Genomic DNA, 13,586 nt, shown 5'->3' on the forward strand with positions numbered 1-13,586 from the left:
ATTCTATCAATTCTCTTTACTACTGGATTTGTCTTGTGCTTTGTTGTTGGTACTACAACGGATGTGGTTCAAATTGAAATGTTTAACCAGCAAAGTGTATTGAATACTAGTGACAACATTTAGTAAATGCTGTTCTGTCATATTATCGAAGGGTGTCTCATTTCTAAATTTCTGCTGGTTTTCAATTTGGCGCCTTGTCAGACCAATAAAAAAAGAAACCTGTCCACCAATTTGTTGCAGGGAATAAAAAAAGATAACCAAATGGTTTTATTTCATGTAGATACATTCTTGGACAATATCACTGTATACTTGCATGAGTGGCAAAACTTAAATGTCTCCCACAATATTGGCACATAAGCAGCAAGGGCAACATAAATATACTTAGTACAAACAGTATAAAACACACATGCTTTTTTAATGTCCTTTTCACAATTTCCCATGTGGTAATAATAAACTCCAAGACAAATTAAAGCCATATTCCCTCTGTGTAAAATATCTGAAAAGATAGATAATCCAGAAAAAATCAATAAAATGCTATTCATAACAGGCTGACATTAGAATTGTGTTATAAAATGTTTTTAAACATCGAAAAATACCAGGCATGCATTAGTAAATTCAAACATGTAACACCTCAATCAGACCTGTTATACCATCAATTACTTCAGTTAAAATAAAAAAAAAAACACTATGGGAAGAGATTTTTCTTTTTTTTCAATATACAGTTGATGGTCAACGGTCTCTGGCAAAATATATGAAACACAACTATGGCAAACTAATAAAAGGAATATACATTTTTAAGAAACAAAAAAGAAAATCTATAGACAAACCTCACCTCAGAGAAGAATATGGCTTCAAAAAACGTGAGCATCCAAGAAGCAAAAAAGTGAAATTCAAGCAACAAAGAATGACAGAATGCAAAAAACCTCACAAACATTACAGAAATGTTGGAAAACTTGTAGTTTGGAAGTACATTTACAGACAAAATAGCTCACCAGGAAGGTGACGAAACTCTTGGTATCTTGAGGTGGCACAAACTTGCAAGGACCTTTCACTGCCAATGTCTCAGTCATCCAAGAGGTCTGTTTACTTTTACTAAAGAAATATGTCTTTATGTAACTCGTCAGCATATTTGGGTCCTCCAAAAAATATGGAACCTGCAAATGAAGTCTGGCCAACAAGCTCCTCCGAAGGCCTGGCAACTCTGTGCAGGACAGGATGAGGCCTACGCCAAGGGGACGGATGACCGAACGTCTAGTTCTCACCTTCTCCTGTAGCTGGTACTGCCTAGATGACAAGCTCATTGTAGCTCACATACTTCTTCTTAGCTGCGGGGCCTGTAAGAAAAAAAAATAATTGTCCAAACTTGAGTCACAAATGGAGTAACCCAGCACTTGGGTAAAAAACTACAGCTATCTTCGCTTCATAAGTAGAACCAAAAAATTCTGAAAGGAAGTGATTTTATTATAACAGGTTCCTCTACTGACAACGGTAGTGTAACTACTGCTCTGAGGCGTAGGGTTGAGTCGGTATACCGGTTTTGCAATTTACTGTGGTTTAGGTACATTGCAGTATTGACACCATTCCTGTTATGCTGCACAGCAAATATCGTAATTATAGTTTATAATAGCTAATTCTATGTTCGTGTTCCTATGAACAAAGTGAAGGAAATGGTCATTTTCATATGAACACCTTTTTATACAAAGTCCTGTACAAAACAAGACTACTCCAGCTTTCTCACCCAGCCTCACTCTTGAACATTTCAACCACGTTTACCTTACTGTAAGTCACCATCATCACCGCTGTTTTACCCTTGCATTTTTCTACTGTAAACATCAAACGCATGGTTTATCTCGGCTGTCAGTTAAAAAAAAAAAAAATGGTAGACCAGAATATAGCTAGTAATGCTAGTGTCTACAACAACATTTGTATACATTTTCTAACTTCCTCTTTACTTAAATTTCTCTATTGCTCTATAAGAAATTAAATTAATGAAGTAAATAGATCAGATAATTAAAGGGATATCAAACAGGTACCAAAGAAAGGATTGAACACATTTCAAGGGTATAAAGAAGCTCCTTAATTGCAATTCATTTAACAGTAATTTCTGCTTAATTGATGAGTAATGCCTAAGGGCATTTTCATTTCCTAACCTTGTACTGTGCATGTATTCATTATCACCTTGTTAAACAAATTGTTTTATCTAGTGCAGTATGTAGCATTTATCAATAAATATATTGTAATGACCCAGGGGTTTGCTTTACTACAACAGGACATAATTGTGTGTTCGCAGACTTCTAGAATGTTCTTTGACCCAGAGGCAAGTTAGTGTGAAGGTGTCCAGAAGCGAGAGAATTTCAACCAATCATGAGCTCAGCTAGCAGAACGGAGGGGTCCCCCATTGCAAGGAAAAAAGGTATCAACACTTTGCAGAATGCGGGATGGGAGGTGGGGCAGATCATGCATGCTTGAGATTGGTGGGTGATGTGCTGGGGGGGTGGATTGGACGAGGGCATATAAGGGAGTGAGGGCATTGGCGGGAAGGAGATCAGGATTAGAGCTAGCGGATACTCTGTGTGATTTGACTGCAGCTTAGTTGGAGTGGCACATGGCACTATGCTTCTCAGCTGTTGCTGTACTACTCGCTTTAAAGCAGCATGCTTTACTTGCTGAGTACAATAAACCACTGAATCTGTGAACCTGCAATATGTGTGTGAGCCTGCTTCATTTCCCATCCATCGCTACAATAGTATAAACATTTACAGTATGGGTTTTCATGGTTCGTGAACAGGTGGTAATACAGGTAGAGTTTACTGAACATTGAAAACAAAATGACTGCTTTAATAATGCAATATGGCTACACAACCATGCCTGTTACATCTGCTGTACACATGGAATCCCTCAAAGGACACCCAATCATACCAATCTAATAAACTAAGTGCTGGAAGTGCTTGGCCCCCCATTTCACTGCAGTAGGAACTAGTCGCAACATAAATGAAATACAATGGGGTTTGCCTCAGTTGTGTCTTGTTCAACCACTTTTACATTATTACATCTTCATAGAGCGGCATTGCCCCCCCGTGAGCTGGCTGAACAGTGACGTGATGATTTATGACAGCTCATAGTCAGTGGGCAGCAAGAGGCACCCTGGACAAGGCACGCTGCAAGGTGGAGGCAGGGGTGGAGGAGGACCAAACAAAGAAACAACAAGGAGACATGGGCAAAGGGCTCCTTATAGGGGCATTCTGATTGCGTATGTGATTAGGGACGGACCCACCTTTCAGAAACATAAGATAGTTTCCATTTAAATGGGTCTTTTTACACTCTTCTTGACTCACAAGATTTTATTTGTTCCCACTAAGAAAGAATTTGTGTGCAGTTTACAATCACTGAGATTGAATCAGCAAGATACTAGAATAGTTGATGATGTATTGCAGAGGATCTTTAGAGTAAAGACAAAAAAATTGTGAAAATAAACAAATACAGATTCTTTACCACTGTGAAAAGTACTGTTATATCTCCAGCCCTTGAGCATTACATGACTTAATCTCTCCAACTGACACTGCTGGTGGAAGTTACGTAATGAGTGAATTGTGAAGGACGCGTGAGGCAAGTCTTAAACTGCGGAAAGCAGAAAAAAAGGCAGAAAATGAGAGCTGTGAATATATTACACTGTCAGGGAGGCTTGTCAATGTATAGCAATTAAACAAAACAGGCTACATACAGATAATCTTTGAAGGAGATTGGAATGCAGACTGCAGATGGAATCGGTGGCAGTGCCAGTTTGTAATGGAACGAGATCAGATTGAGTTTTACAGACCGGTTTCATGATGCACAGACACAGAGTACATACTGTATTACATACTCCAGATGTTCGCTGATTGTTCCTTTCTTTATACATCTTAGATTAAAGTACACAAAGCTAACAAAATAATTCCAGTAAATCTTACCTAACATATATTGCCACCATTTCTTAAATCTCATATTTTCCCACATAAAGATGCAGATTATGATAAAGGTGGATTCGATTTTTAACAGTATTTTTTTCTAAGCTGTTAGTGAAGAAAATGTATTGATCACTCTGAGATGTACTTCCCAATCACCATATTCTACGGCACATAAAGGAACGGGTGGGTTTTGAAAGCAACGATAGGAAACTGGGAATGCCAGTCAATCCGTGAAGCTTCTAGGAGTTTGAGTTCTTGGAAAGGAAATAAATAGCAGGAATGTTTCTGATTACACCGTGTAACACATTTTTTTTTTTTTTTTGTTCCTGGGTAGTAAGTGTTATTTCCTAATTGCTTATGCCTCAAAAGTATAGAAAATGGCTATTATTCCCTACAAACTTTGCTTTTGTGACCAGGACAGTGATATTTTGAAATTTACCTATTTTCCAGAACATTCCAGATAGATTCAGTGCTGAGTAAACTTGGAGTAACTTCTAGAACTTTCTAGAACTTTCCAGTAATATAAATAGTTGTATAAATACAGGGGCCTTAAGCCCACCAGTTCAGTTTAGTTCCAGCTGCCTAAGTGGATACATATCTGCATTTTTCTGAGATGGCATCAAGATGCTGCAAGCATCCGGCAGACGCATTTTGCTATGTCTGCGGCCAATTTATCAAGACAAGAGCGAAAAAGTACTCTGTGGAAGCATCTGCTAAGATGTGTGAGGCTTAAAAGGCATATTTCGGCATGCCTGTCGGGGATCAAAACAAACCCTGGGCACCTCATTTCACCTGCGAGCACTGCAAAAAAACTCTGGAAGGCAAGATGGACAATTGTTGCTCGGAATGTTATGTTATAAAATTTGTTAAAATTTTTAAAATTGTAAAAGTTTTTAATTTTAAAATGTTTTACAATTTTCAATGTTATTGAAAAAATATATCATATATGAAAAATGTTGCGAGAATCTCTTACACATTAGTCATGGGTGAAATAAATGTATTTTTGTAGGATGGTACAGAGGGGAAAAGAGAGCCATGAAGTTCGCTATCCCAAGAATTTGGCGGGAACCCACTGACCACTCAAGCAACTGCTACTTCTGCATGGTGGACCCTTCCAAACGTCGGACTGGCAAGAATGCACCTGCTATCACGTATCCAGACCTTCCTTCATCCATCGCCCCAGTGCCACACTGCCATGAGCTCCCCGTACCCACTCCTCCGGAGAGAGAGCAGCCGTCTTTAGAAGAGAGCAGCAAGTCAGAGAGCGAGGAAGACGTTGTAGATCCAGATGACAATTTCAGAGGTGGAGCTGAGGAGAGAAACCCATACTACCCCAACCAAAAAGACCTCAACGACTTGATTAGAGATCTTGGTCTCACCAAGTCCAATGCCGAGCTTTTGACGTCTAGGCTCAAGCAGTGGAACTTGTTGGATGAAAGTGTGCAAGTCGCAGATCAGAGGAAGCGTCACCAACCTTTTTCCAGCTTCTTCACCCGTCAAGATGGGCTCTGCTTCTGCCACACTGTGACCAGTCTGTTCGAGGCAATCGGAATCGCCTGTAACCAGAATGAGTGGCGCCTCTTCATTGACAGCTCATGCAGGAGCCTCAAAGCCGTGCTGCTCCATAATGGTAACAAGTACCCGTCTCTTCCCCTGGCTCACTCGGTGCACCTCAAAGAGGATTACAACAGCATCAAGACCTTGCTGGACGCCTTGAAGTATGATGAGTACGGCTGGGACCCCCGGAAGGTGCTGATGCCACCACTGCACATCAAATTGGGCCTTATGAAACAATTTGTCAGAGCTCTAGATAAGGAGTCGGCAGCCTTCAAGTACCTTCAAGACTTCTTCCCTAAGCTGTCTGAGGCAAAGGTCAAAGCCGGTGTCTTTGTCGGACCACAGATAAAGAAGATCCTGGAGTGCAATGAATTCCCCAAGAAGCTCACTAGTAAGGAGAAAGCGGCTTGGAACAGCTTTGTCGCAGTGGTTCGGGGCTTCCTGGGCAATCGCAAGGCCGAAAACTATGTGGAGCTGGTTGAGACTCTGGTGAAGAACTACGGCACAGTGGGCTGTAGGATGTCTCTCGAAGTCCATATCCTTCATGCTCATCTTGATAAATTCAAGGAGAACATGGGAGCGTACTGGGAGGAGCAAGGCGAGCGCTTCCACCAGGATATACTGGACTTTGAACGCCGCTACCAAGGACAGTATAACGAGAACATGATGGGAGACTATATTTGGGGGCTGATTCGTGAAAGTGATTTACAGTATAATCGTAAATCTCGAAAAACTACTCACTTCTAAATCTTTTGTAGTCATTTTTGTATTACTTTAGTATAAATACATGTTAGTTTGGATTCATATGTTGTTTTTTTCTGACTTTATGTGAACGAAAAGACACAAATTCGCCCGTTTTCTCATTGGAAATAGGTAAATTTCAAAATATCACTGTCCTGGTCACAAAAGCAAAGTTTGTGGGGAATAATAGCCATTTTCTATACTTTTGAGGCATAAGCAATTAGGAAATAACACTTACTACCCAGGAACAAAAGTTGTGTTACATAGTGTTATTCTTGACAAATATACAGCAGTGTGCAAATTTATTAGAACACACAGCAGAGAGCAGCAAGCAATGCTCGATCAGATAAACCACACTTCCACAAGCTTTTCTGTCTATTTGAAGAACATATTGACTTGATAAGATACACAAAGCAGACATTAATTGTTGCTATCTGCCAATATAGTCATACTTTATTCCTCACAGCTAAGGGTGATAAACCCTTCTAAATCTGAAAGGATTGCTTGAGTAAACACTAAACACAACATTGCCAATTCTGTTTTTCTTTTGATGAAGTGTCCTTTTTCATTTAAAGTAGTAACAGAAAATCAGTAAAGGTCATTGTGAAAGAGGGATCAGTAGTAATGCATTATTAATTTATTTTATATCGTTCTGACAAATGTCAGTAAAGGGTAGGCAAATGTTACAAAAGCAGACTTTTATATAGATAGTCGTACAATATAAAAATGACTGGCACATCAGTATCTAATTATTTCAAGTAAACAACAAGTATACTGTATTTCCAAAAGTCAGTCTACTCTGAATTGTCATCACACCACTCAATTAAAAAAATGTGGCACATTCAACTCATAATAATTACTCAAATACACATACGTTTCATGGTGCCAGTGTGAAATACTCATGGAATCACCAGAGCTCAACAGGGGGCTAGGTTGTCAGGGTTACAGTAGTTGGTGTAAGAATAGGCCTGTGAGACCACTTGCAAGTTAATAATTGGGAGGGTTCCCCTGCTTAAGTTCTGTTATTGGATTCTTACTCTTACTTTAGGCTGAGCATGGGAGTGGTTTGCGAGGTGGTGGATGTGATTGGGTTGGGATGATGTCCGTCACAGGGTTTTGTGAGTAGGTGGGGGGGATATAAATACAGCTGGTGTGGTTCAGTGAGGATAGAGAGTTGAAGCAGATGCAGCTCTAGTCCTTTATTGTAGGCTGGAATAAAGCAGTTATGACTCATTTAATTTAAGTTTCAGTGCTGTGGCAGGCTCGTTATTGGTCAAAGTGTATTTGTTTTGTAACCAGTTTTAAGGCCCATGTCTTATGGTACAGAATATAACCCATTGCACTTTCTCCATGGTATGACATTTACCCCTCTGTTTAATTACTAAAATGGAATCTCATACATCAATACGGCTCTGTTGGAGAGAAGGATTTGAGTATAAGTGTACGTTTTCCCATTTTATAGTATCAAGAAACAACTGAGTTCTGAGCATAATCAGTTCAAATATTGAGTTTGAGTGGTTCAAGTTAAATAACATTATGTTTAATTCCCTTTTAAACAAAATTAGGACAAAATTAGCATTCAAATTAGGGAACAAATATGTTTTAAAAAATCATACCAGTGGTGATGAAAAAAAACCCAAGTGGTACTTTAGGTAGAATCTCGCTGCACTGAAAATGCAATTTTAAATATGCCGTCCTATAACATCACAAATAATAAAGTTTTAGGAAACAACTTCAAAGGCATTACTAGTTTCCTCACGCACTGTGTCCGGAAAAATGGAGCAACATAACTCTCGAGAACAAATGACCCCTGTTAAAGATCTCGTTTTATTTGACAGCGAGAATGTGGAAGACAATGACTGCTTTTGCTTTTGCAGCTAATGCAATTTCAGAAAGCCATTAGCTCACAGCACTAACCCTGTTTCTACAAAGACACTTGCACTATAAATTTCCTAGTGGGTATCTCTGCTGATTAAATTCACAGGAGCCTTGGCAAAGCCGCGCCAATGGACACTTGACACAATTATATGTAAAGCCCACTTCTACATCTTGTACTACACTTACATAAACACAAGAAAATCTCCATGGAAGAACGGGCAATGGTGTGTGATCCACTGCTGTTACGCATTTTCACCCCTGTTGCTGAGGTTGAAAGTTCTGTAACCATGCTTGCAGAAGAGCCTGTCTCTTTAGCTTAGTGGTTAAGACACTCGCTAGTGGTGTTCATGTCTCTGCCCCTGTTACTTCTCAGACACCTCAAGGTTACATTTAAGGGACAATATACTCCGCAAGAAACTATACTTCCCCTAGAAACTATTTAAACTACCATTTTGAGTGGTCAATGTCTGCTTATTTTAGCCAGCTAGATTTTATGTTTATGAATAAAATGTAACTGAATAGTTTATAAATACAATCTGAAAGTTGACACGAAGCCTACCAGTTTCTCTTGAAGCTATATATAGGGGTCTTCTTAAATCGCGGTAAATTTACATATTTTTCATGGGTAGGTTGCGAAATAAAATTAGGATTTCGCTGACATTTCGCGGACCTGTTTAAACATTAAATAAACCTAATTAGACAGTATTTCAGAACACTAAAAAGCCTAAAAATAGTGGTACTTGCTTCCTTACTAAAACAGAGTGCTGTCATTTCTTAAAGGCAAGCATGCAGCATCCCCCTGTAGTTGACTTGCCCATACATTGAGACTGCACGTTCTGCATCCACTAAATTGGTTGGAAGTTAAGGCAAAGTTTGCCAAGTTATACAGATGTGGAAATCGATTAGAAACAGCCCCAAAACTCATTTACCCAAGGGCATCTGGCATACTTTAATAAAGGTAATATATGCAGCACGTTCGTTGTCATGTTATTTGTCCCATACAATAATTTATTTTATTAGTACCGAGTCAAAACAAAGAAAACGTGGCTATTCGGGTCTAAAAATCCAACTGTGAAAAAGTAAGTAGCAGGTTGAAGCGAGGTGGCTATGCTAGATAGTTGTAGTACTGATTTAACTTGCCGACAGGAATACTTTTTGTCTGGGCTGACTTTCCAGTTTGGTTTCTGAAAGCTCTTTATTTTACATTCTGTTCAGCAGCCTTTTGTTTAATGTGTGATTCTGAAGCTAAATAGCGATCGATCACATTAAGATATGCAATCAATTACCTCCATCTGCATGTACCGTTTCATTGGGAAATACCTTGACACGATCAATCACCAAAATACACTTGCTTTTTTTGCTTTGTCGTCCATTTCTACTATTTTATCTGCAATGCTGAAAACTAGACTTTAGCAACCTAAATCAAAACAATGCAGCACTGACTTTAACCTACCCACCCCCTACTGCACAGTACAGGTCACAGAAAAGCAGTACAGACGCACTGATAGGCTGATTAAAACTTTGTTGTCATTTGAATAGTAAACAAGAACGTTAACCGCTTTGGAGATTTTCTTTTGTAAACGTTATTTGTGGAGGTTTTTTGTTTGTTTATTTTTTGCTTAAGTGCAATGCACACGGGACGGTGAAGGAATCAAAAAGGGCTATCTACAGAAGGAAGATACGTAATTTGCGTCGCTTGCGTTGTGCAGTAGTTCATTTAAACAAGTTTTCTTTTTTTTTCCTCTCCGTACTTGTTCGGTATGCATTGGCCCCTCAATTTCATGATTTCTGCAAAATGGCGATTTAGGTAGACCCCTATGGTATATATATATATATATATGAGGGTCTACCCAATGAGATTAGCATTATTTCATGAATCTCCTCCTTTATTCTTTAGGGTCCATTGTCGGACTGGGTCCGACATTGTAATTATTCCTCTCAGGTCCTTTGTCGGACTAGGTCTGACATCATTATAGCAACGCAAAAAACGGGTTTCTAGTCGTTTTTTCTCCAGAAAAAGCCGAAAAAAACATTCAATTGCCGAGTGGGAATGACAGGAGCCGAGACAAGTCGAAAAAAAAAAAAAAGGCGTATCTCATGAATGGTCATACATATGGCCCTGGTATCAGATAACGGGGCAGCATAGTAAACAAGCTGGCTGAGTGCGTCAGCGTGCTGGCTGAGTGCGTCATCACGGACATTTGCAGAGCTTTTTTCAGATGTTATAGTAATAAAATAATGACTTTGATCGCATTATTGAGGAGTTTGGTGATAAAACGAGTGATCCGGAGATGATTGATCGGTATGTACGACTATTATTTTTATTATTATTTATTTCTTACATAGGTGAAAGCGATAGCGAACGAAAGGGTGGGGCGGGGCTGGAGATGCCTAGTGAGTGCTTTGTTGATATGCAGGGCCTTTTAAACCCGTTTGACTGTGGAAAAAAATACTTTTAAACAGCGCGTGTGAAAATTAATTAGACCTGACGTGCCTGACGCGCACTTAATAAATGGACTGCAAAGAGTTAAGCTTCCTGTTTTCTCTCGATGGCTAATATTAGTCATAGCATTTCAAACAAATGCCTGTGCTCAGACGATGCGAGTGAGTAGAGCACTATAGGGCCCATTCACTCGTGAAACTGACTGCTGCTAAAGACGAAGCAATTTAATGACTAGAACATTATCCTGAATATCAAACTGTTTTTGATTCATTGGAATAACTCATGGTTAAAGCTTTGTAAGCTGGGTCCTAGTTCACTTGTGCAGAACCACATTGCAGCAATCTGTGCTGCTGCACCTGCTCTATTTTAAATGAATGATAGAAAATTGTGACTCCTCCTTGGGTCTACACTGCTGGAAATCCCAGCCACTATGTATTTATCTTCTTACTGGGCACCCAGCAGGTATATAACATCCAAAACAAGGTAATAGATGCATTTAAGAATGTAGACAACCCACAGTTTACAGTAAAGATATTTTTTGATGGACATTCCTTCCAGATTAACCAGCTCTTCAACCAAGTCTCCTGGACCAGAATGGCCAGCTGAAATCCAGCAAACTACCAACATTGACCAGCATGCATTTTAATGATATAAACAGCAGAGGATTTCAATACAGCCACACTAAAACTTGTAACCCCACTCGTTCCCCATGACGCCAACTTGGTCGACAGTAACCAAACAATTTATAGCAATACAGATGTAATGATCCAGACTGTTCTATAAAGGTAGTTGCTTAAGATGATACTGATGTTTTCTAATGCCTATCAGACCATGCATCTCTTACATTATCATCCTTCAGCTGGAATGTGTACCTGGTTGATTGTAGCAGAAAAGATTCATACATTCATTAATACAACAACATGTTCTTGAAGAATTCCATTTCCTGTGTCTTTAACTATCCCGTTCTTTCCAGTCACTGCATCTTTAATAATCTCAGTGGAAATAAGAAGCTGATGCTGCTTCCAGACATATGCATATTTCATTAGACCAGGATGCACCATAAGGGGTTGAATCATAGACTGCTTGACAAGAAGTAACACCTCTTGGGGGTAGATTCTCCCTTTTCTGTATTATGCAGATTTTTTTAGGCTTGATTTTGTATCAGGTTCTCAAACTTCCCCAAGTTATTTTCTTTTCAGGATAGATTCATTAAAATAAGGATGTTGTTTTTGGAAATAACATAAGCAGGCTTAGAAGAAATGTAGTTTTGATAGATACAGCAGTACAAATTGCTGACAGACTGGAGTAAATTCTAGAAATGGACTCCTTGAAAATATGGCATACAAACTGAGAGGGTTCTCTAACCTTGCACCGACATTATTTGAAACATTAATACAAATATGTTTGCTATAGCATGTTTCAAAACTGCACACACACATATGATAACATTAACGTTTGCAGATTCAGAAAATGTTAGACTGATAATGTGCATAAGCAGTATTTTGAGAAGCTTTGTATGCCAGCAGTAGCAAATCAAAAGTCAATTTTATGTTCTTTACTGTTGTGATTTTTCAACATGCTAGACCGGCAAGCTGCAAATGGAAATTTGAATACAACACAAACAGCAGTAGGGACAGAAAAGGTGTTTCATCTAAATTTCACAGAACAAATGAACTCTCTTAAATCTGAGAATTAGCTCACCCAAGATACTTCTATAATTAACACAGAAATTACATTTAAACCGAGATCCCTCTGTACCAGCTGGGTCTTATTAAACTCCTGTGTTGATAGATTTAAATAATCTTACTGTGCAGCTCCCTGTAACACCTACATACATTCACTAACACAGCACAAAAGCATACATCTTGTTTTTTTTTTGATTAAATAATAACATAGATACCATTGTTAACTTGATTAGAAACCTGTTTTAATTACATGGAAACTACATAGTGCTATTCAAATTGCTAGTCTTTTTAACTAAAATATTAATTATACATATTAATATTGTTGATTACATTAATGTGCCCTTGATCATCTTAATTAGTCTTTGCGTATGAACACAAAGGGTCACAGATAAGGGTTTGCACATGACGAACTAATTCATGTTAATTACAACTGAATATTAATAAGGGTGGTGAAGGGACATTTGCTTCATATTATTTAAATATGAAATCAATAGGAACACATATTTTAATTACTGGCACTGCACTCAGTATTACCACACAGAGAATGCAGAGAGCATAAATGGCTTTTTTAAATAGCTTCAGATTTACATAACAATTCTGAATTATTTAAGCCTCCACTGGCATAACTGTTAAATTAAGAATACATGCAACAATGGAAAAATGCATTTGTAAGCATATGATTTTGTTACAGTCTGATGGGATGGAAGGGAAAAGAACAAAAAAAAGCATGATTTCATCACCATTTTCTGAAGATCCCGTAATACATTTGCGTAATAATCTCACAGTACCAGAATGGTTAAAAACTCTAAAATGAAATGCAATCTCAATTGTCTATTGGAGGTTAGGAGTTTGGTAAAGACCAATCAAGGCAGACGGACTGACACGATCAGCTCATAGGAATTACATTGTTTGTGTAAATGTAAAGATAATTTTCTAATGATGAATAGCTCGCAAATCAATGAAACTTAATTTACTCCATAGCATGACATCTTTCATGAAGTGAAATGGCATTCCTTTGCGAGTTTGTATGTAGGAGCTATGAACTATTATTTGACGTAGAATGCAGTGAATGCGTGAATATTGAATATCCACACAAATATCCAATACCAGCCTAACTTCACCAGGGTTAGAGAAACATACTTGTAAGAGATTGTGGTAGCCTCATTTTATTTACTCTTCCTTTGTAATTTCCCTGTCAGTCTTTGCAATACTGTCGTTTTCGTAGATGAGCTACATTTTGCGTTGCAGTTGCTCCACTTTCTGAGAACAATAGCAGGATCGGGCCCGATCATCAATGTGTTGGTCTCAATAATAACTCGCAAATCACTGAGACACACA

General features: G+C 38.6%; 1 protein-coding gene across 1 annotated transcript in view; it reads right to left on the reverse strand.

Annotated features, from left to right (window-relative positions):
• Window positions 1-214: 214 nt before the first annotated feature.
• The window catches only part of LOC117412575 (metabotropic glutamate receptor 7-like), a 241,915-nt gene continuing 228,543 nt past the window's right edge, over window positions 215-13,586 (reverse strand). Inside the window, exon 10 of the mRNA XM_034021059.3 lies at window positions 215-1,334. Coding sequence (XP_033876950.1) covers window positions 1,285-1,334 — 50 coding nt within the window. The 3' untranslated portion in view covers window positions 215-1,284. The remainder of the gene's footprint in view (window positions 1,335-13,586) is intronic.

This window comes from Acipenser ruthenus, chromosome 16, assembly GCF_902713425.1.
Source record: "Acipenser ruthenus chromosome 16, fAciRut3.2 maternal haplotype, whole genome shotgun sequence".
Classification (NCBI taxonomy): domain Eukaryota; kingdom Metazoa; phylum Chordata; class Actinopteri; order Acipenseriformes; family Acipenseridae; genus Acipenser; species Acipenser ruthenus.